This window comes from Candoia aspera, chromosome 15, assembly GCF_035149785.1.
Source record: "Candoia aspera isolate rCanAsp1 chromosome 15, rCanAsp1.hap2, whole genome shotgun sequence".
NCBI classification, from domain to species: Eukaryota; Metazoa; Chordata; class Lepidosauria; order Squamata; family Boidae; genus Candoia; species Candoia aspera.
In genome coordinates, this window is record NC_086167.1 from 9,750,261 (window position 1) to 9,776,781 (window position 26,521).

At 44.8% G+C, this 26,521-nt stretch overlaps 1 protein-coding gene across 7 annotated transcripts in view; it reads right to left on the minus strand.

The window, feature by feature from the left end:
• CLTCL1 (clathrin heavy chain like 1) overlaps nucleotides 1–26,250 on the minus strand; it is a 45,846-nt gene extending 19,596 nt beyond the window's left edge. For all 7 annotated transcript variants that reach the window (XM_063315859.1, XM_063315858.1, XM_063315864.1 and 4 more), the window contains exons 1-19: nucleotides 26,157–26,250; nucleotides 19,490–19,697; nucleotides 13,212–13,480; nucleotides 12,461–12,622; nucleotides 12,218–12,331; nucleotides 11,512–11,685; nucleotides 10,651–10,848; nucleotides 9,254–9,454; nucleotides 8,468–8,620; nucleotides 7,378–7,500; nucleotides 6,856–6,993; nucleotides 6,497–6,661; nucleotides 5,130–5,310; nucleotides 4,277–4,440; nucleotides 2,846–2,971; nucleotides 2,303–2,445; nucleotides 1,610–1,844; nucleotides 1,278–1,400; nucleotides 253–398 (exon numbers count right to left, since the gene is read on the minus strand). In XM_063315859.1, the coding sequence (XP_063171929.1) occupies nucleotides 253–398; nucleotides 1,278–1,400; nucleotides 1,610–1,844; nucleotides 2,303–2,445; nucleotides 2,846–2,971; nucleotides 4,277–4,440; nucleotides 5,130–5,310; nucleotides 6,497–6,661; nucleotides 6,856–6,993; nucleotides 7,378–7,500; nucleotides 8,468–8,620; nucleotides 9,254–9,454; nucleotides 10,651–10,848; nucleotides 11,512–11,685; nucleotides 12,218–12,331; nucleotides 12,461–12,622; nucleotides 13,212–13,480; nucleotides 19,490–19,697; nucleotides 26,157–26,198 (3,065 nt within the window). In that variant the 5' untranslated portion in view covers nucleotides 26,199–26,250. The remainder of the gene's footprint in view (nucleotides 1–252; nucleotides 399–1,277; nucleotides 1,401–1,609; nucleotides 1,845–2,302; nucleotides 2,446–2,845; nucleotides 2,972–4,276; nucleotides 4,441–5,129; nucleotides 5,311–6,496; nucleotides 6,662–6,855; nucleotides 6,994–7,377; nucleotides 7,501–8,467; nucleotides 8,621–9,253; nucleotides 9,455–10,650; nucleotides 10,849–11,511; nucleotides 11,686–12,217; nucleotides 12,332–12,460; nucleotides 12,623–13,211; nucleotides 13,481–19,489; nucleotides 19,698–26,156) is intronic.
• Between the last annotated feature and the right edge of the window lie 271 nt (nucleotides 26,251–26,521).

Below are 26,521 nucleotides of genomic sequence, written 5' to 3' on the forward strand. Positions count from 1 at the left end.
CACGAGCTTTTGGGCAGAACATACAACTGAAATGGAGTTGCTTGGGATGGGGAGACTGAGGGAGGCTACGACTGGTTTGCCTGTTTGACACCCGGTATGCATGCTGGTTGACTTTTTTATGCTTTTACTGTTTGAACGTAAGCCACGTAGATGCCTTGGAGCCAGCGCCATTCAACTGCATGCACGAAAATATACAGAAGATCGATTGTCATAGAAATATTGCACACCTCAGGCAGAAATGTGCTTTCCTACCTGTGCTCGCTGAAGACAGAATTATCCAAGACGATCTTTTCAAGCAACTCAATCAGTTCGTTTGGTAGGTCAGCTGTCATGAACGCTTTGACCGTCACAGAAACTTCTTCTGGATCTTGAGTTTCTGATAACGCCGTCTGGACAACCTGGTATTTGGACAAAATCGACGCCACTTACCACCGTAAGGAAGGCACATTCATGGTCTAGTTTACAGCAAAGAGCAGAAATACACTTCGATATACACCAAAGGACAGCGTGTGGGGGTGGGAATCAAGAATGGAGGGGTAGTAATCTGAGTACAAGGCTGTTCAAGGTTTGCTTAGCATGGAAGTTAATCAGATATGACTAAGACAAGCTGTTTCAGATTTTTTTCCCCACCAAAAGGAAAAATTCTACTTAGAAGTGAGACAAAGTTTCTTCCCCAAATAGCTCTACCAAGAAGAAAAGCAAAAGTCACAAACTGATGATCGGGCATCCTTAGAGAAGGGAGGGAGGGACACAGAAAGAGAAAAAAGACTGAAAGGGAGGGAGGAAGGAAGGACAATGACACGGATGGATGGATGGATGGATGGATGGAAGGAAGGACAATGACTGATGGATGGATGGTTGGAAGGAAGGACAATGACAGGGATGGATGGATGGATGGAAGGAAGGACAATGACAGTGATGGATGGATGGATGGAAGGAAGGACAATGACAGTGATGGATGGATGGATGGATGGAAGGAAGGACAATGACAGGGATGGATGGATGGAAGGAAGGAAGGAAGGAAGGAAGGAAGGAAGGACAATGACAGTGATGGATGGAAGGAAGGAAGGAAGGAAGGAAGGAAGGAAGGAAGGAAGGAAGGAAGGAAGGAAGGAATGAAGGAAGGAAGGAACGAGCGAGCTATACTGATCTAGTTTAAAAAGGGAAGGACACACACGATTTTGATGCTGCCTCTCATGAAGAACAGGGTACACGTCTATCCTTATTCGTTCCTCAGTCGCAACTTGCGACCTGCAAATTCCAAATCTTTGACATACCTGATCAATGAGTGGTCTCCTGAAGGGGTTGTTTTCCTCCAAAACGTTGACCCACAGTTCTGGATCTTTTCTTCGCACCAAGTAACGAGCTTCACTCTTGAACAAAGAATTCTCGTTGCAAACCTGAAAGGAACAATGGGAAAGGAGAAGGCATGTGTTGAAAGGCAGCATTCCGATCTACCGGCATTTAAAAGGACTCTTTCCAGCATCAAAGCTAGCAACGTGGCCGGGCTTCCAGCTTGGTGGGTTTTTTAAAAAAGAAAACTCTTTTCATTTACGTTCGGGTCTACAGCCCTCTGCTGCTTCGTATCCAAGAGAATGGTGATGCTAACCTTTATGAGCTCGAGGTCACACTGCCCCCTTTCATAGGCTACGCAGGCCAGGTGAGGGTCCCTCTTCTCACAGTATTTGCCTACAACACGGCTGTCGTAAAAGGGATTCTCCCGCAGGAAGCGCTCGGGGTTGTTGTTGCTGTCGATGTAGATTTTAGCCAGGGCATTGTGCGTCGCTGGTTCTTCGCAGCCTTCGTGAATCCGAGACTCCAGCCAAGGCAGCAGCAACTTAAGCCTAGGAGGAGGAGGAGGCAGGGAGGAGGGAAGGAGGAGGAGGAAGAGAGGAACAAAGAAAGAGAAGGGCGCAGAGAGGAGGAGGAGGAGGAGGAGGAGGAGGAGGAGGAGGAGGAGGAGGAGGAGAAGGCTCTTTAGTTCACCCTATCGCTAGCCGTAGCCAACTTTTCACTGGTCTCGCCGGATTCATCCTTCTGCAACGTCTCTCCCCCAACAGAATGGCTTCCAAGAAGACAGGACCCTCTTACCAAGCAGTGGCTCCAGCCTCAACCCACAGTAAACATCCTTGGGGCAAGAAGGAACACAAAGCCTCCCCCCCGCCCGCAGTGCCTGTATCAACCGTCATGGTTTACACGCTGGTTTTACAAAGCAAACATGCGCCCAGAGGCTGTATAGGCAGAAGCAAATGTAATCATTCTTTGGAAATAAAAACATTCTGAAGACCCCTGTGGGTCTTACCTGTTCCTTTTTTCTACTTCAGCTACCAATTCGTCGGTTGAAAACTGGCCTCTCACCACCATGATCAAGTTCTTAATCACGTCTTCAGAGCAATCCACGTCCAGGAGTCCTCCCACAACCGCGGGGATGCGGCTCGGGTTTACCTAAAGGCGGACAAATCGTTACTTTTCAAGGCTTGCAATCAAACACCTTCCAAGTCAGCCTTATGAATGCAAGTCTGAACCCAGAGCACCATTTAAAAGGGAAAAATATCACAAACGATACCTAACTGGGGCCCACTTTCCTTTAAATCCCTTCTGGTGCTGTCTCCGCCATATGCCAGTGCTGAATGCTTACTGCTTCTTTTCTATAAAGCAGTGTTTCTCAACCTCAGTCACTTTGAGATGCATGGACTTCAACTCCCAGAATTCCCCAGCCCAGGTACAGATACATTCTGGGAGTTGAAGTCCACGCATCTTAAAGTGGCCGAGGTTGAGAAACACTGCTGTGGAGGATCTGCTTTAAATGCTGTCAAAACCCTCTTAACAAGGAGACGCAGGTCACCTTCTGAACGTAGATCTCAATGTACTTCTGTAAGTTGTTACGGTACAAGTAAAGCACCAGGTCGTGAACGAAGTCAAATCGATCGCAGACGATGATCAGGGGAAGCTGGTCTGTAAGCTTGGCTTCCTACATCAGCAGAAAAAGAAACACCCCCCCCCCAACAAACATAAATCAGACTATTAAGACCAGAAGAATGGTAATACATCATTCCCTGACCTGTGACCCCACCAACGGGGTGAAGGAAGCTGTAATTCAGCACATCTAGAAGGTAACAACAAAACATGAATTCAAGCCTGAAAGAAGTCATAATTTGAAGGGGACTCACATTTATTTATACAGTCCCCCATGAGGCGGAGATGTGCGGTGAATAAATTTATAAATAAACAAAAAATAAACACATTTATTTTTTTATCCCCCCTTTATTATTTTTATAAATAACTCAAGGCGGCAAACATACCTAATACTCCTTCCTCCTCCTCTTTTCCCCACAACAACAACCCTGTGAGGTGGGTTGGGCTGAGAGAGAGAGACTGGCCCAAGGCCACCCAGCAGGCTTTCATGCCTCAGGCGGGACTAGAACTCACAGACTCCTAGTCTCTAGCCTGGTGCCTTAACCACTAGACTCTGTTTTACCACCAAGCTTAACAACGGGACAGTAACATACAAGGAGGAAATGGATTTGTTACCTATACTATGTTCCATACTATGTATGGAAAGTGCCATGTTCCACATGGTTAGTTAACAGAATGTCACAATGTTGCTCTGTGTGTTTATCTACACACATGCCTTGTTTATGAAAAACCCACAGGGAGAAAGTCCTTTCCTTTTAGACATGGACTCTCCCTTCCTCTTGTTCTGTCTGGACTATTTTGGTAGCACGGCTTTTCCCAGGCTATGAATCTCTCTGCCTCTTGAGACCAGGGTTTGTTTATCTCCTCGGGGAAGGGAAAAATCAGCTTCCTGCTTGATCCCTGAAAAAGGCAGCCTCAAGATTAATCTCCCTGGATGGGAGGAAAGACCAGCAGAGAGCAATCCAAAGCTTTTCAAATCTTCCCCCTGCCACTGTGACCGGAGACATTCTTGCAGGTTAACAGTGGATCAAACAAAGGGCAGCGGTATTTGAAGACTCCAATCAACTGCTCGGTTTAACGCCACCCCCTTTGCAAAGATAGCCAGCCAGGATTAAGCCACCTTGATCCAGAACAAAACCAGAGAAGCTACCACCCGCTTCATAATTCTTTGATGAAGGGCTGTATACCCCAATTGTCTAAAACAGTGTTTCTCGACCTCAGCAACTTTAAGATGTGTGGACTTCAACTCCCAGAATTCCTGGATGCTGGCTGGGGAATTCTGGGAGTTGAAGTCCACACATCTTGAAGTTGCTATGGTCGAGAAACACTGGTCTCAAAGGTGGCATGCACAGAATCCCACCTTCAGGAAGTTTTTCACTCGTTCTGGATTGTAACAGTTGCTTTCGCGGCAGATCCGTTCAACTTCTTTGATCTGGCCAGTCTTGCAGGCAGCCTGGATATATTTAAAGTGGACATCTGGATCCTGGCTGAAGTTGACAATAGAACCCAAGAAATAAAAGAGCCCTAGATGTGCAGAGAAACAAGAGGTTAGTGGACACGCAGAGATGAATTACCTCAAGGAGATACTCAGTTTTTCGCACAAGTCAGAAAATTAGCAGGTAGCCCAACACTTAATCAAATATACTCCCCCAGGTCCTTTGAACAGATATGGGTTTAATCTGAGCTACAGAAACAAACGAACAAAACCGCTGAAAATACTTCCCAAACTCACACAGGTATTCTGTCAGTTTGACAACAGCTAAGAACAAGCACGTTGGTATTGGTTCCTTTAAACAGAGCATAGGATATTGCTCTCCTTCTGGTACTGACTAAATTAATCCTATCAGGTTAATCCTGATCTTCTAGTGATCCTCTTTAATCTGTCAGCCAGTTACTGTTTGATATAGAGGTTCTCAGGCAGTGGCACTGGGACACACGTCTCTTAATATACAGTAAGTCTTGCACTAACGTTAATTTATGCTTTGACGTCTAATTTGTATTCCGTACTTAACTATTGTTTATCAGTCCTGAGGTCTCAACTGAATAGAGTCAAGCCTAATTTTCACAGCGGGAACGTTGCTTAGAGGCTTAAAAACCAGCTGCCATTTTTCATTTCTCGTACATCCATAGAACACACGTCATTCCCTACTGGATGGGGTTGGCAAGGCAAGGTTACAGCGAGCCACTCCTGTTATTTCATTTCCTAGGCTTACCTTCATAGCTTTTGAAGGATTCAAAGAGTTCCACAAGGGATTGGGTGCCCAACTGTTCGTGATACTTCGAAGCTACCTGAACACAGAGCTGCAGATTTTGTCGGATGTTGGCAGACAACATAGCACGTAGGCACTCGACAGAGTCTTCGACAGACAGGGAGCCAAAGAAATTCACCAGCCACTGGGGGGAAAAAATCTCCAGAGCTAAATAGGTAAGCAGATGCGCGCTTAATCTATGACATGCAATCCGTACTAGGAACAAGCACTAACTAAAGAACGGTGATCTGTGATCACATTTTGAATGTTTCAGATCCATTCCAGATTTTGACAATACCCTGGCTGGGTTCACACATGATATTAAGCCAAAGTGGGGTTTGCCTGGTTTCGACTCAGCAAGAAAAATAAATCAGCTGCTGGGATTGGTATGATTTTTAGCTTTGCCAAGCCAGCCGACTATTACCTGCCCTACAAACCATGGTTGGAACAAAGTATGTCTTGGTGCGGCACCAAACGCAGGAATTAACGGATACTAGAATTTACATTCCTCCAAAGATTGTTTAGATTTTACATCCAAAGCTGAATGCAACAACTGCAAATATAACAATTGCAAATTACATCAAAATATTTGTTGTACAATAAAGGTTTCTATCTTCAGTTGCATGCTGAATACTACAGCGCTTATTATATTGCTACTTATTACTGCTTGTGCATGTTGAGAAAGAAAAAAAAAATAGGCAAAGCAAAACAGGCGGCAACAACAACAAAACAAAAAAAAAAAAGGAAAAGAAAAAAGAGGAAAAAAGTCTATTTGGTTTCCAGCTTCCCCCTTTTTGCGCTTTTGCTAATTTATGGTGTTTATAAACATTTAGGCTCCCTTAGAAGCCATATTGTAAACGATTATATTTGCCACGCTGTGTGATATATTGTATGTATATGGGAACCATGCTTGCTTAAATTGGGTTAAACTCCTGTTGTGAATATATACTGTTAGTTTTGCCTTTGCAAATTCTCCAAATTCAAGTTCCCCATCGGATATTGTCGGAATTCTGTCTTTCTTCCAAGGTTAAGGGCAAAATTTGCTTGTGCTGCCGTTAGCACGTATCTCAATAAGACTGTGCTAAGAAGTGACGAGTGTTGCCCAAGTTTCATTGCCTGAGTGGGGATGTCAGCCCCAAGCGTCTTCAGCTACTACAGTCCTCTAACTACTTCACCAAAGTGTAGGAAGAAGCGACCAACCTCTACGAGCAGAAGGGGGACAAGGAACGGGGGAAGATGAAACTGTAGCAGAGGAAGGAAGGACGAGAACAGCAAAGAGGGCAGCGGAGGCAAGAATTCGGTTGGCTCCATTCAAATGCGTCTCATCTTACCTCTGGATTCAGAAGGTGGGTATGTACAACGGCACGCTTGATATCATAAAGATCGGTGTAGTGCTCCAGGGCTCTCTGAAGCAAGCCAGCTTTCTCACAAAGCTGGGCAATGTGGGCTCGATCATAGTGTGTGAACATCTGATTTCCCAAAATGGCATCCGCAACCTAGAAGAAGTTAGCAAGAAAAGTGTTGGGTCAACAGTGCTACACCTAGATGGAACTCTATATGGAAGCATAAAAAAAAAAAAAAGACAGACTGACTGGCCATACCAAGCTGAAGCTGTGTCTAGAAGAGCAACCGTCCTCCTCAAGAGGAAATGAGAGGGTGCAGCTTCTAAAATCCTGTTGCAAGCAGTTACCTGGGGAGCATGGATGAGGTTCATCTCAAGAAGACGAGTCTGAAGGTGGCCTTCAGCAGGGCGATTGTTTTTCAACGCATCCAGCAAGAAGGAAGTGCACTGCTGAATTAAACTGTTCTCCATGAACACATCGACAATCTACAGCAGAAGAACACACGCTTCTCTTTCAGTTACGCCGACCATCACGCTGCAAGATGCTATAACAACGTTCCTTCTGTCTTTTGCGCACTGGACATGGCCCTGCTTCCATTGTCTGAAGGGAGGTCAATCAACTATTCTCACTCCCTTTAGAGTCATACCTCTGAGATCAGATCTTTCTAAGAAAATGCAGGGATCTTTTCTACTTCGCTGCCCTTTCCACAAGGAGCAATCAACTCTTAACAGGAATTATAGAGCCCTCCAAGTTTGTCTCACAGACAATGATATGCCTAAAGTCTAAGCAAATTCGACAAGTCTCTGATGAAACTGTATTAGGTTTCAATTTATCTTCTACAACTACCTGAGTCGGAAAGCGCCATTTACCTGATTGATGTTGGCCAAAGGCTCTTCATCCTGAACCAACATCTGGGCAAACTGAAGGCCCTGATCTGGGTTGACCCTCATCACACTTCTCAACAAGAAAATCCAATCCGGGGTATAGCCAACCTTTAAAGTAAGACATCGGGTTAGTTTCAACTGATGGTGGCTGAGAGACCCAAGAATGGGAAATTCAGGAACTTCTGACGCTTCTGCAGACTCTCCCGCTGAAAGCTCTACAAGCCCCCTTTCTCAAGTCACATTTGTACATGCTCGTATGAAACTGGGAACAAGATCACAAATACTCATTTGTGATCTTGTCCCCCCTGCAGAGACAAGACTAGGTACACACATTACATTAAACCAGGGGTTTTCTGAACTGTGTTTTGCAGAATCCTAGAGATCCGTGAGAACTTGATGGGGTTCCATTACTAAGGGCAAACAAACAAACACAAGCGTTCAGTTGAATACAGCCAATTTTCTATCACTTAGAGCAGGGTTCCCCAAAGTGGTCAATTCCAACCCCCAAAGGTCAATGGGACTATCCATTACTGTTGTTAGTAGCAGCAGTAGTAGTGCTATCGGTTAAAGCAGTATTTATTAAATTATTTCCATATAATAAATGTTTTGGGGGGGGTCAATGAACAATCTGAAACTTCATGAAGGGGTTGATGAGCTGAAGAGTTTGGGGATCCCTGGCTTACAGCTTTGCCACTGAATGAAAAACTTCGAAAACTCATGCAATAACATGGTTCTGGTTTATATGATGTGCAGACCAACTACTGTAATCTCTAAATCATGATTTATGAATTAGTGAGCTGTGTGACCTCAGTTACTCGTTACTGGGCATTTTCCCATGTCAAAGCAACTTAGCAAGGTAAAAAATCATCTCAGTGCCAAAGCAGGCTCCATTAAGATCAGGTGACTCAAACAGAAACTCAGCAAGTTGAGACTGTTACATCTCATACTTCCAAAACGCTGGAATGCTCCAAGGCCTTGTGTTATCTCAAGAAAGATAAAATAAAAATATGTGTTGACTTGCAAGGTAAGCATTGCACAAGCGTGTACGTTTAGACTGGAAGAAAAGGTAATTTACCTTTTTGGCGTAAAGAACAATTTTCTGGAACTGACTAGTTTCTGCAAAACACTGGATTACTTTGTTTGGTACGTTTGCACGGAGATAAACACTGAGGGCAAGGGTTGGGTCAGCAGCCTTCACTAAGTCTCCCAGCTCTTCGGAGCACTCCAGCTGAAAGAGAAGACTTCAGGATCAGTGCAAACCCACTAAAGAGGGCAACTAAATCAGCCTTTCCAAGTTACTGACATCATGCCTGCCCCTGCAAATACTTTCACATCCCAGCCAAGTCCAAACGACCAGAACTGCTGGCAAGATATGGCTGTCTGCATCTCAGTGAGCGACTCTCCTGCTCAGGGAAAGAACGCTAACTATTGTTAGCTAGATGACTGTGCCAACTTCAGTTATTTAAAACAGGGGGGGATACACCCTCTGCTTCCCCCAAAGCTTTTGGTGAAGCCACTCCGCCCTCATGCTGTAGTGTATCAAGAAGGGTAAGTTCAACAGATAAGGAATAATCTTAAGGTATTTGATTAAAGGTGTTGAAATTCCATCTGAATGCAATCCAGCTGAGGTTTTGTCCTCTTCCTGCCCACTTCTTGAAGAACAGCTGGTTTGGAGGCACTCTCCACCCCCTCCAAGCGCTCACATGGAAGCTGCAGGAGAGAGCAAGACCTGAAGCAAAGGAGCTATGAGTCTCTGATGGGTAGACTGGAGAACCTCACATGTTGTGCGTGGGCCCAACGACACATCCTTGTCTGTAACCTAACAGGCAGCAGAATCGCAAAACAAATGGTGGTGGCTCACCTTGTCTTCTTTCAACCATTTTTCTAGCAGCTGCTTGCGGCCTTGCTGAAGGACGGGACGGCAGAGTTCCAGAGATTCAAATTTGTTGAGCTGGCCTTGGTCAAGGAGGATGCCAAAGTACTGCAGCAAGGGCGAGGCTTGTCCAGCTTGAGCCGGGACACTCTGAAACTTCCGGATCGTGTCGCTAGTGCGCAGGATGCCCTGGATGTTGCAGTTGGATTGTTAATGCAGTTGATGGATTGCCCCAAGGGAGGAAAGCTAGAGCAAACTCGACCGCCCACTTTAGAATACCAAAAGCAACAAGAGAGTTGAATCAAGTCAACGCTGTCAGCATCCCACTACCCGGAAGAATTAAGCAGATGTTTCAGATTGTCCTAATCCTAGCCCTCTTCAGAAAAATCAAGAACGAGCACCCACAGTTTGGATCAATCAATCAATCAATATCTATCAAGAGTTATTCAGAGGTATAATGCCTCTGAACATGGAGGGCTCATTCAATTTTCTGAAGTAGCAAGAACCCCTGCAGAACTGCCCACTCTGAATTGTCTAACTCACAGCAACTTCTGGAAACATTCCAAATCTCTTTTAGTTCTGGGGAATCTATTGAAAGCTACAATATTCAACCTGCTTAAGTAAAGGAGTCAGTGTTATCCAACTTGGCGGGACTTCACTTCAGCACAACCAGCAATTGTTGGCTTCAAACTAAGAACAAGGCACAGAAGCGGGTTGATTCAGTTCAAATGTGTATCAGAAGCATGTATGCTTTGAAACACTAGAGTAACAACCAACAGAGTTGGGGAGGAAGAGAAAGAAGAATTACAGGTCAGAATTCAGTAGGGCTACTAATTTGGATGCCAAGTCAAGGCCATCTGCGGTGAACTGGGGACCGCAAAAACCTGTAGCAGTTGTTCTGTCCTCCTAAAGCAGGGTTTCTCAACCAGGGCTCTGTAGACCCCTAGAGTTCCACAAGAGGTCCCTAGGGGTTCCCTGGGAGATCACGATTTATTTAAAAAATTATTTCAAATTTGGGCAACCTCTCATTAAAGAGGTAAGTTTCATTCTTTATTTTTAGTCTGAGAACACTCGTTAATGCATAGATACAGGCATACCCGTGAAATGAATATAATAAATTTGTAACTTCTGGCCTACAGTATATTTGAGCCTGAATGTACAGGGGCTCCTTCCCCGAGGCCTGAAAAATATTTCAAGGGTTCCTCCAGGGCCAAAGGTTGAGAAAGGCTGCCCTAAAGAACAGCAAATGTTAAAAGCAAAATAAAACCAGAAATAAAGCAGGATTCGGGACCATCTACTGATTTCTAAAATCCAGAATATAGGTACAATTCCATCAATTCACACACGTACCCCAACACACACAGATATCTTCAAAAATTGTTTACCTTGGGTGCAGACGCGGCCACTTTGGCTGCCTCTGCATAGTTTCCCTGCGCAAAAAGAGTATTAAATTTTCTGGCAAAGAGTTCTTCTGCTCCAGCTAAATTACTTCGGATAGCCATCCGCAGACCTAAATCAGGATTCTGGAGGACGTTGGTGGCATAGTTTACAATGTTGTCTTCTTCCACACAAACAGAAAGGACCTATAAAGAGACAGTTTGTGGTGAAATATGGCAATTGGGGCCAAGGTATCCAGACGTTTGAGTCCTCCAAAAAGTAGGCACTGCAGTCATAATTTGGTTGGCCATCCTCTCCAATCTCCAGACTGCTGAGAATTCTTTGAACTGAAGTCCACACATTTGAAGGTTGCCCAGGTTGGGGAACTCTGTACCTTAGAACAGCCTTCCCCAAGTCTGCATTTGTCTGGCTAGTTGTAAATACAGTCTTGTAACTACTTTGACCACATTGGTTTGGCAAGATGGCAACCACCATCCAACGCAATGGCTTATGTGATGGAATGTGCCCCTGAAGGCGGTGGGTGTGATGTGATGGAGCTTGGAGCTGAGGAGGTGGAGAGCACATTCCAGGCTGATAAGCATTTTCACAGCTTGGAGAGTGTGGGGGGACCGAGGAAGAAAGGTAGACTGGCACCACCCTAGATTCCCAAGAGTATTTTCCCCTTCAGCTCAGTCAAGGAACCTTTAGTCTGGCAAGATTCTGTATATGGTAGAAACGATAAAACACAAGTTGCAGTTCTGACTCAGCGTGGTTTTTTTCCACCAACTATCCTGACACTTAGCCAGAAAAGGCACATTGATATCCCGGTTGGAGAAGGCCCATTTCTAATCTTCCAGCAACAATCTTACCTGTCCTTTCTTGTTCACCCCAATAATTCCAGAGGTAGGTTCGTGAGTCGAAGTTACAAATATCGTTTCAGCGCTGATTCGGTTCATGTAGATGCAGACTCCGGATTCCAAATCGTACATGTGTATGTATCCGTATTTTGTGATCAGATAGATAACGCCATGCTTTGTTCCAATCTGTTAAACATACAAGAAGAGGACAGTGTCATCTCTGTCCAGAAACGACTTACTTAAGTCCTGTTGATTTCCAGCTTCCCAAGCAGGAACATCGTGCCTGAGAAGAGACTGGCTTCTTCAACAGAAGATCCCAGGAACATTATGAACCCAAGGAAATTAACTAGCCCAGATTTTACAATTCCTATATTTTAATTTAGTATCAATAATCATCTCTGTTCTGTTCTTCAATTTCCTTTGTATTTCTGGGTGGTTTCTTAAATACACTGTTAGCAGTCTTGAACATTTTCACGAATAGAGGATTTAAAACTTGGAATAAATAAGGAGAGAGCTTTATTTGCTGACAGCTGTTTATTTCTGGCGCAGGTGCTGCCACTTTAGATGCACTTGCATCGTTCTCCCGTGCAGTTCGGTTTGCCTCAGGCAATTCCGCACACCAACGTAGCATTTCAGACAGCCTCGCATTTTCGAATCTGTAACGCCCAGCAGGTATAAAGGGCCGGAGCGGATGCAAGCCCACTCCCCATTCGTTTACCTGCATTGCAACTGGGAAATCCGTCTGCGCCTCTGGAGGAAAAAAGACGTCGACTGCTTTTTTGACAAAGGGCTGGTTTCCTGTGGCAGGTTGACCCACTTCAATTATGTGAAGCTGAAAAGACACCATGGAATTACAGCCACCGTTTTGCTTGAAACGGGAAAACCGAATGGCAATCTGCACCGGGTGAGGGTAGGGGGCTGCTTGCATTCATTCTAGTCAGGGGTCTCGTTCAGTTAGTACCTTGCCTCCTGCAGGGCTTCGCACGGCAAAACAGAAAAGGGTGGAAGGCTTGGCATTTCCTTCGGTTTTGAACTCAGCAAAGGCTGCAGCGTGCCCCTCTATGGGCTGGGAGACTTTGCGGTCCACCGAATACAGCTGCATGGCACCCACCACACGGTTTTGCTAAAACAAAACCAAGAGAGCCATGACAAAGTGTTCCAAAAACCATGCGCATACAGGCAGTCCTCGCTTAACGACCACAATTGAGACTGGAATTTCGGTTGCTGAGTGAAGTGGTCATTAAGTGACTCTGACCCGATTTTAACTTTTTTTTGCAGTGGTCATTAAGCAAATTACCCTGGGCATTAAGTGAACCACGTGGTTGTTAAGCGGGCTACGCGGTTGCCCATTGTTTTTGCTTGCCAGAAGCTGGCCAGGGAGGTCAAAAATGGTGATCGCGTGACCAAGGGATGCTGCGATGGTCATCAAAGTGAACTGTGATCACATGACTGCGGGGACACCGCAACAGTCGTAAGTTTGAGAACCAGGTGTAAGTCAATGTTTTCAGCACCGTCATAAGTCTGAACCGCCACTAAATAAATGGTTGTTAAGTGAGGACTACCTGTAAAGATTCTGATCAATCCATTCCATGCCCCTCCCACCACAAGAGATTCCCCCTACGAATACAGCAGAGCTGAGACTGAAAAAGTTCTCAGTTCTGTTCAATCAATATGCTTCAACCCGCCTTCGATTATTCCAGAGCTTTCCTTACCTGGGCAGATATGCCAATTAAGAGTAACCACTTTTGGTTCTCATCTGTCCTGTAGTTGATGATCTGGCAGCCTGCAAGGCTGGCGTGTCGGTCAAACATCTTCTGGGGCAGAGAGTCTCCTTCCATGCTCCAATGATACACTGCAGTCTCTGTCACTAAAGCGACGGTATTCACAGAGATCCACTTCCAAAAAATCACTTCTTCAGCCATGGTGTGTGCTTTCATTTTACTTTTCATCTCTATGTTAAAAATCTGGAGGGTTTTCCCCGCTGGTTTGCAAGACAGAAAGACAAAAAGAACCACAGATCTCCAAAATATTCAGCCAAATTTACTTCTGCTGTGCCTCAGCCCTCTTGGGACAATTTAAATAGGGTTACAGTGGCCAATAGTCTTGGCAACACATGCAGAAAAATGAAGTACTAAGAAAGGGACTGTGTCACTCACTTCAGACAGCAGCTAAAAAAAAAAGTTGTTGAATGCTCCCTCAGTTGCAGTTGAAGTGGCTTGGTTCATCTTACCATCTCAGCAGGCAGACCTCACGTGATTCAGAACAAGAATTTGGATGACAAATTCCTATCTAATGGGAAAGTACTTTATTTTACTTATTTCTTTCTCACATTTCTGCACCGCCCATCTCACAAGCGACTCTGGGCGGTTTAACTTTACTTTGACTGCAAGACCATCTATTTCAGTGGACTCAAGATTCACCTCACTGCATGTGGTGCTGACTGTTTTAAACACTGATCCTTAAGCAGACGTATTCAGAGCTCCAAAAGTGAAAATCAAGCGTAGCTGGCTAAAAGGAACACACGAACAGCCATCTGCTGATGGGGCATCATTTCCAAACTTTCAAAGTAAAGGCCTTTAGGGAAAGAAGAAAGACAACAGGCCTCTTCAAGTTTATGGCATCACATGGCATGTTTAAACATGCAGTAACTTGCCCTTTTTGCAAAGCCTTGGGGAAAATATCCTTTTTGTAATGTAAGAATAGCTTAAAATAAATCTGTTCCAATTAATATTGAAATACCCTTTTTGGCCTTGCTTTTTCTTTCATTTATCTCTAGTTGTGCCCCCCCCCCAATGGGATGCACCTATTAAGCACCATCCATAAATTGTCTGAAAGTGTTTAATTAGCAGTCAGATTATAGAAGATCCATCCCGGTGGCTGCAAGGCGGAAGGAGCAGATCTTACTGCTCTATCACACAAAGACAAAGCAACCTGGTTGAAGGGCTGGAAGGTTCTAAGCAGTTTTGGTTCCTTCTAATTTAGCTTTATACAGCTGTGGTCTTTTTATGCACACACCATTTTGTCTGTGTACTGCAAGAATATGGCTCATGAATAAAGCCTGATGTCTATGGTCAGCATAGCTTGACCACTTCTAAGCAAAACAGCTTTGCAGTAAAGTGTCACTTCCATAAAAAGGGTCTCAAAGGAAATACTCTACGCCGTAGGAGCATTCTGCCTCTGTGTCTTCTCTCTCAGTCACGGCTTCAAAGCAACGGGAGACTAGGACAGCCAGAGAAAGAAGCAGGAAGGGTCAGGGATCGAGGCAAAACAACCCTTGCAGATTGCTTTAATGCCAGGGAAAAAAAGAGCCACATGAAAAGCTATTCCCCAAGTGCTTAACCCATAAATGAAGCAGTTATGACTGACTTCCAAATCCCCATCCAGTTCAGCCCTGTGTTATTTACAAGGCACAAGAGGCAGCAGGAAAACCAGACTGAAATGGAAAAACATTCTCTGGTAAAGCTAACTGGGCGTTCTTAAAAGAGAAGAGGAAAGGAAGCTGCCACTCCAAGCACTGAAGGATGCAAGGACCATTATTTAGGAGAAGGTTTTAAGGAGAAAACAGCACCCATCACCCCAACAGATGATTAATTACAAAAAAAAAAAAACACACCCCATCCTTTAACACAGGGTTTCTCAACCCTAGGGTTCTGTGAGAGGTCACTAGGGGTTCATGATTTATTTAAAAAATCATTTCAAATTCAGGCAACTTCACATTAAAGGGGTAAGTTTCATTCTTTATTTTCAGTTTAAGAACACCGTGAACGCGTAGAGACAGGCCTACCCATAAAACAAATAATGTTGTAACTTCTGGCCTACAGTATATTTGAGCCTGAACATGCAGGGGTTTCCTGAGGCCTAGAAAATATTTCAAGGGTTCCTCCAGGATCAGAAGGTTGAGAAAGGCTGCTTTAACCTTTGCTTTTTAAATACTTTTGTTCCACAGCTACAGAAGATCAGGGCTCTTATCTGTCAGGGCTGTCTGTGCACCCTTCAGAAATGAAACGGCCAAGGGGCTCCTCACACAAATGCAGTGCACCTCTCATTAAATGAGTTTAAAGCAGCGGTATCTTTTCCTTGGGCTCAGATCTAAAAAACATGGGCTGCTTTAATGAGCAGCAGAGAGAGGCAACAACCCTGCAAGGCCTAGAGCTTCCCTATCACTTTCACAGTCGGCATTGCTTTGCTATCTATACAGCTACGATGGCTATACATAACATCTCATACAATAGGCTATCAGCTTCTCAATACCAAATATTGAGGAAGGCTAGTAGAGAAGGGTTATGGCATGAATGTCCTGCTCACGCATCTTCCCTACAGGCTTCAATCTGACAAGAAAATACGTAAGCACTGAGACTTTGGTTTGGCCCGGCAGTGGTCATCTTCTGTTTTTCACGATCCAGCTGACTGCAACCTTAAGCTAAATAACTTGAACCGAAGCTTGGGGGGCTTCGACGGCTGACGGTGTGCCACCCCGGTGAAATTACCAACTTAGTTCTAGAGTTCTGGAAATTCATCTTTCAGAGACGCTATTTTGTGGCTCAAAGGCAGGTGAAATAGGAGCAGGCTTGGAAAACTCTCACATATCCGGCAAGCTTCTTTGAAGTAGTATAAAAATACAGCTGAGATCAGAAGCGGCTACTAACGTACCACTGATGTACATCGTCAAGTCCCGCAAAGCCATACTTCACTCCTTCTGGAATCAGGATGGACTGGAGGGCAGTACCTTACCTGCTCTCCTATTTCCTGAGCCTATTTCTTTCTTACAATGAAGAGAGACGCTCACACATCCCAGGCAGAAATAACCCACGCTTGTAAGGCAGGACTACTGAACACAGCCTGGAAAAGTTACGGAGGGAGAACTTTTCCTCAAAAAAATGAAAAGCAGCCGCTTGGATTCTCCTTGGATCCGTGTCTGAACTAGAGAGGGGCATATCATCGTCCTTTTGTGGATTATAACTACATGGGAGGGCATGATGGGAGATGGGAGAATCCAAAACTGGAACCCAAGAGCGTATTTGTAACAGAATCGCTGAATTGGCCAACCCTAACTTCCCACTCAGTGCAAGAATCCCAATTAACACATCCCAAATGTTCTTACAGCTAAATATACCCCGCTTGGAAGAATCCAGTTCATCCTTCACTTTTCCTAAACATACAGCTGTATTTTATTATTTCTATTGCTGTGCAAAAAGAAGGTATTCCTTTACTAGCTTCTTTCATACCGCGTTTGTAGGTATCTTCTTCTGCGCCCGAATTGAAAAAAAAAAAGATGTACAATCTACTATGGTGTCTTAAATCGCAAAAAAGAGGCTATACTGTTCCAGTAATACCATGATGGTGGCTAAAATCACAGAGATAGATCGTGGCTCTCCATCACGATGTATCTACAAGCCCTTGGAACACAGAAGTATTAGTCTCTGGTAGTGCAAACATCTTGGGGAACTAAACAGATCCGATGTACTGCGGGATAAACTTTTTGAATTACAGCCTAATGCAGATGCAGGCAGAGTCATTACTGGTTTCAGAGTTCATACTTGGTATCGGTGCTGGGCAAGAAACAGGAGCCAGAGGCCAAGATGCCATGAAACGGAAGTGATAGTATTTTTGTCCATCACCTGTTCAACTGTTTTGAACTGTTGGGTATCGGTAGAGAGCCTCCCCACAAGGAAGGGAGCCCCAAACACTGAGTAGGTTAAGGGCAGGAGTACGCCAACAGAATTTAAGGGCAGAGCAATATGAGACAATTTCACTCAGCCTTTCAGCAGATTATATTGTATGTTGCCACCCCATCAAGGAAGCTTAGCCACAATAGAGTCTAGCCTCCGAAAAGGATTAATCTAAAGCTGCAAGTAACACAATGGAATGATATTGCTTATCTTAGAAAGGCAGGCATCTGTTCTCTATTCAGGTGAACTAAAAAAAAACAAAAAAAAAAAAAACAGGCATACAGAGACATACAGGCCTGAATAGGTTGGTCCCATCCAAGGGGGTGGGGGGAAGAAAAGCTTTGAACACTTCACATCTGTGCAACAGAGAACACAAAACTGTGGTTTCTGCATTCCCATGCTGAGTGTATGGAAATGGCTTCGGTAAAGCGCTGCATTTCCCCATTCTGTTCAACATGGAGGTGCTTTTATGATACGTTACAACCGGGAAGTGCTCCTGGGGTACAGCACAACATAGGTGACACAGATACAAGGAGAATGCTCTGATCACTGGGGAATGCCACATGCAATCCAGAAATGCAATCTGTATGCACACCACCACACTCTTACCACAGTTCAGAGAAGCATTACATTTCTGAGAGGCTGGGATTATTATGTTCACTGCTTGTACAAGGAAAGCAAGCTTCAGGCAAGACTTAATGTATGGGCTCACCGTAGCCTCTATCAAGGAACATTCACCGTGTACTGCTAAGGCAAGATTTCCTTTGCTTTAGGACAGAACTTGATCTATGTATCTCTTGGACATCAAGGCTTTGGGGCCAACTACAGTTCTGCTGTTACCAGCGAAAAGGACGGTCATACCTACTCCCCAGGGCTTCATGTATGTAAGAAGAGGCAAAAAAAAAATAAAAAAAATACAGCAGTGCTATAAGTGATCTTGATGGGGGCACAAACAATGCAGTTATTTCTGCGTACCTACAACCAAATATGGTAGAGAGAACTGTGTTCCAGGTTGTCACTAAATATGAGCTTTCCTGGTCAATAGACTGATTCACAGGGGGCCAAGATAATTGGAATTAAAGCATTATGAATGCTGAATCTTTGATTGCTGCTTATAGTAGGGTGATTCACCCATGCTGTGCGTTCACACCCCACCAATACCCCCAGGTAATTTTTAGCAAGCTTTGCAAACAGCAGTTGCCCACATATAGACAGCTCTTGCTTGCAGATTTCCAATATAATTGATTCATTATATATAAAATCGTGGACCCCTGCAAGTTTTATCATGGATTTCTGGGACCAAAGACCACACTGAAAATCAAGTAGATGACTAGCACACAAGACACCATGCTGGCAAAGGTCTCTCATAAAAGTATTGTGACTCAGTTCCTTGCTATTCATTAACTGTACGATTATGGGATGGATTTGCTCATGGCCATTCCTCGGTACAGTTATAACCAGCAAGTCGTGAAGTAGTATGTCACAAAGGAGGATAAAGATTTCTCCAAAATTCAAGCCATCACATCTAGATCCCAATTAACTCCACCATTAAGGTGCCCAACTGCTTTTTTTTTTTTTCTTTCCAGATTTCAGTACTTTTTATGAGATTAGACCATTCCATACTGTTAAACATCAAGTTTGCCAGGACAAGGTTAACTCACCATCTGTATTAAGACAAGAATGCAGGAAGAAAAGTTCACAGTCAGTTGACAGTGAAATTATTTTATATCTAAAGAGCATGTGTGCCTACTTGCAGAGAGACATTTTAAAATGCTGATCAGGCAGCCTCTGGATTACAGGTTACTTCGCAAGCCGAAATCAAGCTCCCGCAAAAGCAACACGTATCACTTTTATTTGTTGTAGCTAAAATTGCTGCATAATCTAAGCTTTATCAGACATGTTTTTTTAAAAAAATCAAGTAAAGTTTCATTAACCAAATGTTAGATTCGTTGTTTTGAACCCAACACCATAACTGCTGCTGAAGAAGACTATCCTGTAGAAGCAGTCTGTGGCTAGGCAAAACTTTCCGGAGACTTCGAAATGGCAGCACCTGAAATTTTCTGTGGCCTGAAATACCTATCTTCTGGTCATGGTGATGTAATCTGAAGATTAATTTTTAATCACTCCCTCTGGAAAGCCCTATGCTGAGCAGACCTCCCCAATCACTTCCTCACAATTCAGTTTCACGATTGCCATTTTCAGCCTCTCAGTTTATGGCTGTTGTCAACAATGAATGGTTTGGGTCTTACAGGCTGAGTCTCCTTTCATATTACGGTTGTCCCACAATTCCCTTTCAGGTGAAAGCAAGTCAGCAAACGTACCTTTCAGAGCAATTACTTTAGAAGCAGGATTCATAATGGCACTTTCTGCAGAGATAGGACGTCTAATGAGAGTTGTTGGATCACTCATGTCTACAATCACAACCTGTGCTTGTTCACCAACTTTTTCTCGGATGCAGATGAATTTGTCCGATTCCATAGTCAACGTGCTGAACCCAATGTTGGCTGGATTAATTCCAAGATTCTGGAGCTAAAAAAAAAAAAGAACTCCCATTTAGTCAGTTTAGTTCTTAGGCCAATTCATCTCTTGACCTGATTTTTGGAGGGTGGAGAAGCAGAAAACAACTCTCTCAACTATTCAACAGAAGCTTAAGCTCAGGGTCCACCAAATGTATTTCAACTCCTCGAATTCCAAATCAGGAAATGCATGCTGGATGGGAATTCTGGAGATTAAGTTGGACGTTCCAGGAAGGCACCAAGTTCAGAAAGAACGCCCAACAGAAGAGTTCATTCTTTCTACAGTCAGTTCTTGTTCAATATCTGTAATATTTGAGCTCAGTTCTTGGTAACTACTCAGACATGGCCATGTATTTTTCTTGGCAGTTACACAAAACTGGCTTGCCAGTGACTTCTTGTATTATGTCTTTCAATGTTCCAGTTTAGCCTACAGCCTTGGGATTCCTTGTCCCCCATTCCAGTCCTGATCAGGTTAAAAAATAAAAAAAAAAGCCAAGGATGAATAAGTGTTCTGTGAACACTCCATGATCTACCGAAAGCATATACAGTATAAATGAAGGAATATGCCGTGTTTGAAAAGCTCTGCATTAGTCACTAAAAAAACAGTCCTTTAATATCTTACAGGGAAGGGGAAAATGGGAGGCTAGGCTTCCAACACTGTACGCTTATTTTGCCCTCTTAATATAAATTTTTTTCATGTATGTTCTTGTGGAAGTTGCTTAATAACTCTGCCCAGAAATCTATTTATAGGTAGCCATCAATTACCAGGAGAGGAGGAGGAGAAGGCAAAAAACAAACACATCACAGATTGCATTATAGAACACCAAGCAAAGAAGGTGCTCTTACTACAGCATTTGTCATGTTTCTGCAGCATTCAGTTATGAGAGTGTTCACTTCTTACATCAACAGGCTTGTTCACTGCAACTATGAACTGTTCTCAGAAGTCGTTTTTGCGCAGCAACAACGCATCAAAAAAAGTAGGCACAAACACAGCATCTAAAAAGAATTCCACATGCCTTTCTGCAGAAGACACAGCGTAGCTTCCAAGCACTCGAAACCTCGAATGGTCAACCAACGCTATTATTAAACAGAACCTTGGAGTCATCTGCTACAATATCCTCTACGTAATTTTGAAGTCTCAATTACAAATGAGTCAAAAATTCTCATCACCCACTCTTGACATCTCAAATTCTGAGCAGAGGGGTTGAAAGCAACAGCTCTCTGCTCTGGAAAAGAGAAAATTGAAGCCTGCTCAACCAGTCCCTATCTAATCCTCCTCTTGTTTAAGGAAATTTTCCCTAGTGAGACCATTATTCCAATATTCTGTTACCTCTTTCAGAGAAAAGTTCAAGCAATTCCCTGGGAAACTGATAAGAAGAGGCTTACGGTTTTAGTTATCCTTACCAGCAGAAGTATAAATATTTTGACATACCTCCTTCCTTCAAGTTGAAGCCTACTCACAATTTCCCTTTAAAATCCAAGCTATTAATTTTTTTTCTCAAAATTTTCCACTATATGTTATAGCATCTAGCAAAATAAAGCAACAGAGTCTCCCCTCTAAGTCAGGTTTGCGTTAACAGAAGTTCTGTTCTGCATTCTGCTGCATCCCAACCTTGTACAAGTCTGTCCTGCAGAACAGTTAACTGGAAGAAAACAAAACTCCCATAAAGATCTGCAAGGTTTCAAATACACCAAAAGAGCCACTGATCCTGAGCAATCACTGGACATTCCAACCTAGTTCCACATATAAGCCACTGTTTGTTTTAACCAGGGTAATAAGCCATAAACACTTGCAAGGGCATGCAAGTGTTTTTCAGCCAAGCACTGCACTTTCTGCTTTACAATACCTTCCAGCTCCCACAAGTTGGTGGGATTATAACAAAACCATTCAACCCCTTGGGGCTACAGGGAGTCCTCATTTAGCGACCACCATTGGGACCAGCAATTTGGTTGGTAAGCAAAGCGGTCGCTGAGCGAAACTGTGACTGGGCTTATGGTCTTACTTCAGCTTTCCTTTGCTTTACAGACCTGCAAAGGTCGTAAATACGAGGATTGGTCACCAAGTTACCTTTTCATCAACGCTGTAACTGCGAACAGTCGCTAAACGAGATAGTTGCTAAATAAGGACTACCTGTGCTTATAAATTACAACAGCCGGGCTTGTTATTTCCAATTCCTACATGGTTTGGGAGGGAGAAGCCAAGGATTCTGGTTCATGTATCACAAACTCAGCCAACAACAGGATGAACCTTCATGTCATTCCTGCTAGGAATGAATGAATGAATGAATGAATGGAATGAATGAATGAGAAACAAGTAGCCCAATGCTCCCTGCTAATACAGCCACTGTGGTGTGGCAAAGAAAGCATCAGACTAGGAATGGGAACACCCAGGTTTAAGTTTCCCTTCAGCCATGGGAGCTCCCTGGGGGCCTTGGGCCCATCGCTCTCTTTCAGCTGGACAGTGGAGAAGATGGTGGACTAGGATGGGGAGACCCAGGTTCTAGTTCCCCATCAGCTTCAGAAGCTCACTTTGGGCTAGTCATTCCCTCCAATCAAACTCACCTCCCAGAGGGGTTATACAGAGGAAAAATGGGAACAGGAAGCTCTATGTATGCTGCCTTAAACTCCTGATATAAATAGGTAATATACTCAAAATTCCAAAGAATTCTAGCTCACTGTAATACCTAAACGGAGCCACACTTCCCAGTAGCAACTCAACAGATATTGAGCAGATAGTTCTACAATGCTGATGAGTCAAGACCGTTTCCCAAGGTTTTAAATGAGCTTTCAGTGGATATCTGTCTCCACAGAATTAGCTGGAAAGAATGGATAAAATCAGCTGGAATGCCTCAGCTCCCATTCTTCAGGGCAAAGAATTGCATTCTCTGAAGAAATTAGTCTGTCAATAAAAGTTCCTTCGCATAGTGATTTGCAATCTATTCCTCTTCAAGAATCGGCAGGTGCTTTCACAGCGTTCACCAAAGTGTCTTGCAGGCTTAAACGCAGCATTCTGCGCTACTTCTCTTACGTTAGCATTAAAACCATGCAAGGATATATATTAAGACAACTCCAAATGAAGAGTATGTACGTGACTCAGGGTTGAACTGTGGAGCCCTCGGTGCTCTGACTGTGGTTGTTTGCTTATTGTTGTCAGAATAAGACGCCTAAATCTATAAAGACAACATAATCTGATCACGACTGCACATGAAGTTAGTGGGTCCTAGTATACAGCTAAATTACAATTTATACTAGGCTTAAAACAAACAAAACTCTTATGGATCAGAAACTTTTTAAATTAAGGTGATAAGATTTTTTGAAGAACATCAATGGGTTTAGTTCCTCCAGAACATTTCAGAAAGCTGCAGAAATTAAAACAAAAATTCCATTGTTTCCAATAAACTTAGGCTTCTACACATACCTTTCTCCGATTTATATTTGGGTCATATCCACTGAATTTAATCATATTAATTTTTCATAATTTTAAACTAATATTAATGAGCACTGATGACTTTGACTCTCCTCTTATAAAAATATGGGATGCTTCAGAATGTGAAGTTGATCAACCAATTAAGCTGTTTGCAATCCAGACTCTGTAACTGACTAACAATTTTGCTACTGCATAAAACAGCAAAGACATGGAAAGAGATTGCAGAAAATACCAGATAGGGCAAAATAGTGATAAGAGAAGGGGTAGTTACCATGGTATCCTAGACAACATAATATGGCGGCAGCAGCAGCACGGCAATGTTTTTACATACAAACTCCCACATGCCTCAGCCAGATTGATCAAGAGCACAAGTCCTAAAGGACACCATGCTGCCTATCCTTGGCTAAAAATTCAAGTTAAGAGTGGGGACAACCAAGTTCAAATCTCTACAGGTAGTCCTCAAGTTATGACCATTTGCTCAGCGACCGTTTGAAGTGGCTTATGACTGGTCCTCGAAGTTCTGGCCGTTGCAGTGCCCCCACGGTCACATGAACAAAATTCAAGTGCTTGGCAACCAGCTTGCACTTACAACCAGTTGCAGCATCCTGCGGTCACGCGATTGCCATTTGCGACCTTCCCTGCCAGCTTAACACAAGCAAAGTCAATGGGGCAGGTGGCAGGGAAGATCGAATGTTGCTCAGGCAAGTCTCCCCCACCCCCAGATTTTCTTCACTCACACCACGCCCTCCTTCTCCCCTTCGCTCGCATGTACCCCACGCTCTCTTTCTCCGGCCTTCCTGAGACCATGCTGCGCTGCAGCACTCCCTCCCCCAATTTGTGTGCGGCCTGTGTTGGGCCTCCCCCATCCCCTTGCGACACCCCAGTCTTTATGTGGGACTCTCTCCGTTTCCCACTTAATGACCCATGTGTCTGGGTCATAACAACTGGGACTGCCATTGCTAAGTGATGTCATGCTTTATGATTATCTTGCTTAGCGACAGCAATTCCGGTCCCAATTGCAGTTGTAACTCGAGGACTACCTATATTGAGATAGATCTTGGGTCCATCCTCCCTGGGTTGTTGTGAAAATAAGGGAGGAGGCAAATCACCAATAGCTCTTGGGGAAAAGATATAAACTGGAAATGGCATAGCAGAAAACATTCAGCAACATGGAGATGGAACAAATTATACAGAACCTAAACATTCTAAAAAGGAAATACGGGACAATTGTAATTAAACTTATGATTTTAAATTAATCTAGTTAGTCAGTCAGTCTCTGGTAGCCAAAAATCAGGAGAAATCTGAGCCCCTTTTCCAACTAACACATTTTGTAAAGAGGTATAAATGAGACACAGCCGACAAAAGCTTATACCTTTTAATGCAAATTGTTTGTTGGAAAAAGAGTTACTGGACTCCTCCCAATTTTAGTCATGGGATTGTGCTTTCATCCCAAAAGATTGGTATGCTCCACAATCAACCAGCATGTTAGACAGAACAGAAACACGGTGATTGCAGCCACAACTCTTTTTGAATTCTGGTCCAAGCTTTCAATACTGCTGGCATTCAAACGGAATTAAGGCTGCAAGACTATTTATATGTTTGTGGGACTTCCAAGTAAACATGTTGAGACTCCCGCTGCAGAAGAGTAGTGAAGTTCTTGGTCATGCTCACAACCTACATTTCCACGATTAAAGTGCTAAAATAGTTGCTGTTTCTCAACCAGAGCAATCCCAAGGCATCACCCACATCTCATTCTACATCTCATTAAGGAACCCCCTAAAAGCTGCTGAAATAACTTGCCAGGGAAGAACATTAAAGACGAACACTGGGTCCTAAACGTGAGACAACAAAAAACAAAAGAGTGGGGTTGGAAGTGGATGCCTCGGAGCCCAGGGAGGGGCAAGCAGAGAGTAATTGGCAAATCCACTTCCTGTTCCCTCATTCATTTAGCAAATTCCTTTAATTCCTGCCACAAACTCTTCTTTTTTTCTCAGACTGGCACAGCTTTCTCCCCATGCCCTCTTTTGCACACCAGCTCTTTGATGCAACTCTCTGCAGCCCTTCCTATGCCCGTTTTGGGGGGGGGGGAGAAGGGAGCCCCCCCTCTGCTAGAGCTCCACCAGAGATGCCTGCAGAGGAGCACCAAGGCTGGAAACGGGAGCTGGGCAGTGCCCGTGCCCAGTCTCTCTGGTCCAGGGCAGGACTGAAAGTCTGGAAGCTGCTGCTGCTGCTGCCACCCCCTTTGCAGATCCAGAGAACAGAAGGGCACAGATGTCGCCCCCCCAACAAACCAAGCTCCTCTCTCCTCCCCCCCCCCCCACTTCATTCCTCGTGGTGTAGTAATGCAGGGAAGAGCCTCCCGCCTCCCTCCACACCCAAAACCAGGAGGGGGAGGAAGGGAGCCAGTCATCCAGTGACTCTGCACAAATCCCTGCAATCCAAACTAAACGACCCCCATCGCCCCCCCAGCCAAAAAGCGCCCACTTCTCGCCTCAAGAGCAGCAGCAGACGTTCTCCCCCAGCTTGCCCACCCCCCAAGGCAAAGCCATAAAAATAAAATATTAAAATAAAATAAAATAAAAAAACCCAGAGCCGTTCTTCAGGTCCTTCTCTCCCCCCACCGTTTTTTTGCATAAAAGGGGGGGGTGCATGGATATAAAAGGATCTAGACACCCACCCCCCATCCTCTCTCCCCCCCCCAAACAATACAACGAGGCTGCCTTCTTGGGCCGTCTTGCCCAAGAAAGAGGGGGGACCCCCAAGGGAGAGTCCCCCCTTCCCAAAGAGGAATCCCTCCCCCCAAGACCCAGGAGGGGGAGCTTCCCCCTTCCCCCCCACCGCCCCCAAGGGACTGACCCCCCCGAGAGAAGAGGGGGCTCACCCCGACGCCCCCAAGGGGGTCGCGCCAGCCCCCCTCGCCCCTACTAGGCCGCAGCCCCCTACCTTTCCCCATCCTTCCCCAAAGGCTGGGGGTTTCGGGGGAGGGGAAAGAGGAGGACCCCCCCCCCACAGGCATGCTTCTTCTCCCCTCATCCCCATCCTCACCTGAAAATGCTCCTGGAATCTTATGGGGAGGATTTGAGCCATGGTGGGCGGCACGGGGCAGCCCTCTGCGGCCCCCCCCGGAAAAGAAGCGGGAGGGGGCGGGCCGGGGCAGAAAGGGCCGCTGCGGGGGCGAGAGACCGGGCCGGGGGTCCGGGAGGCGCCGCCGCTTCGCCGCCCCACACGAGCGCCCGGCAGGGAGGGGTGGCGAGCCGCTCTTCGGCGGGGACGGCACTGCGCAGGCGCCAACCTCCCCCCTCCCCTCTTTCAAGGCTTCGGCTCCTTCAGCCGCCTCGCCGTTCCATCCCCCCCACCCCGCTCGGGAGATCCCTCCGCGCCGACCCACCCGCGAAACACGAGGGTCCTCC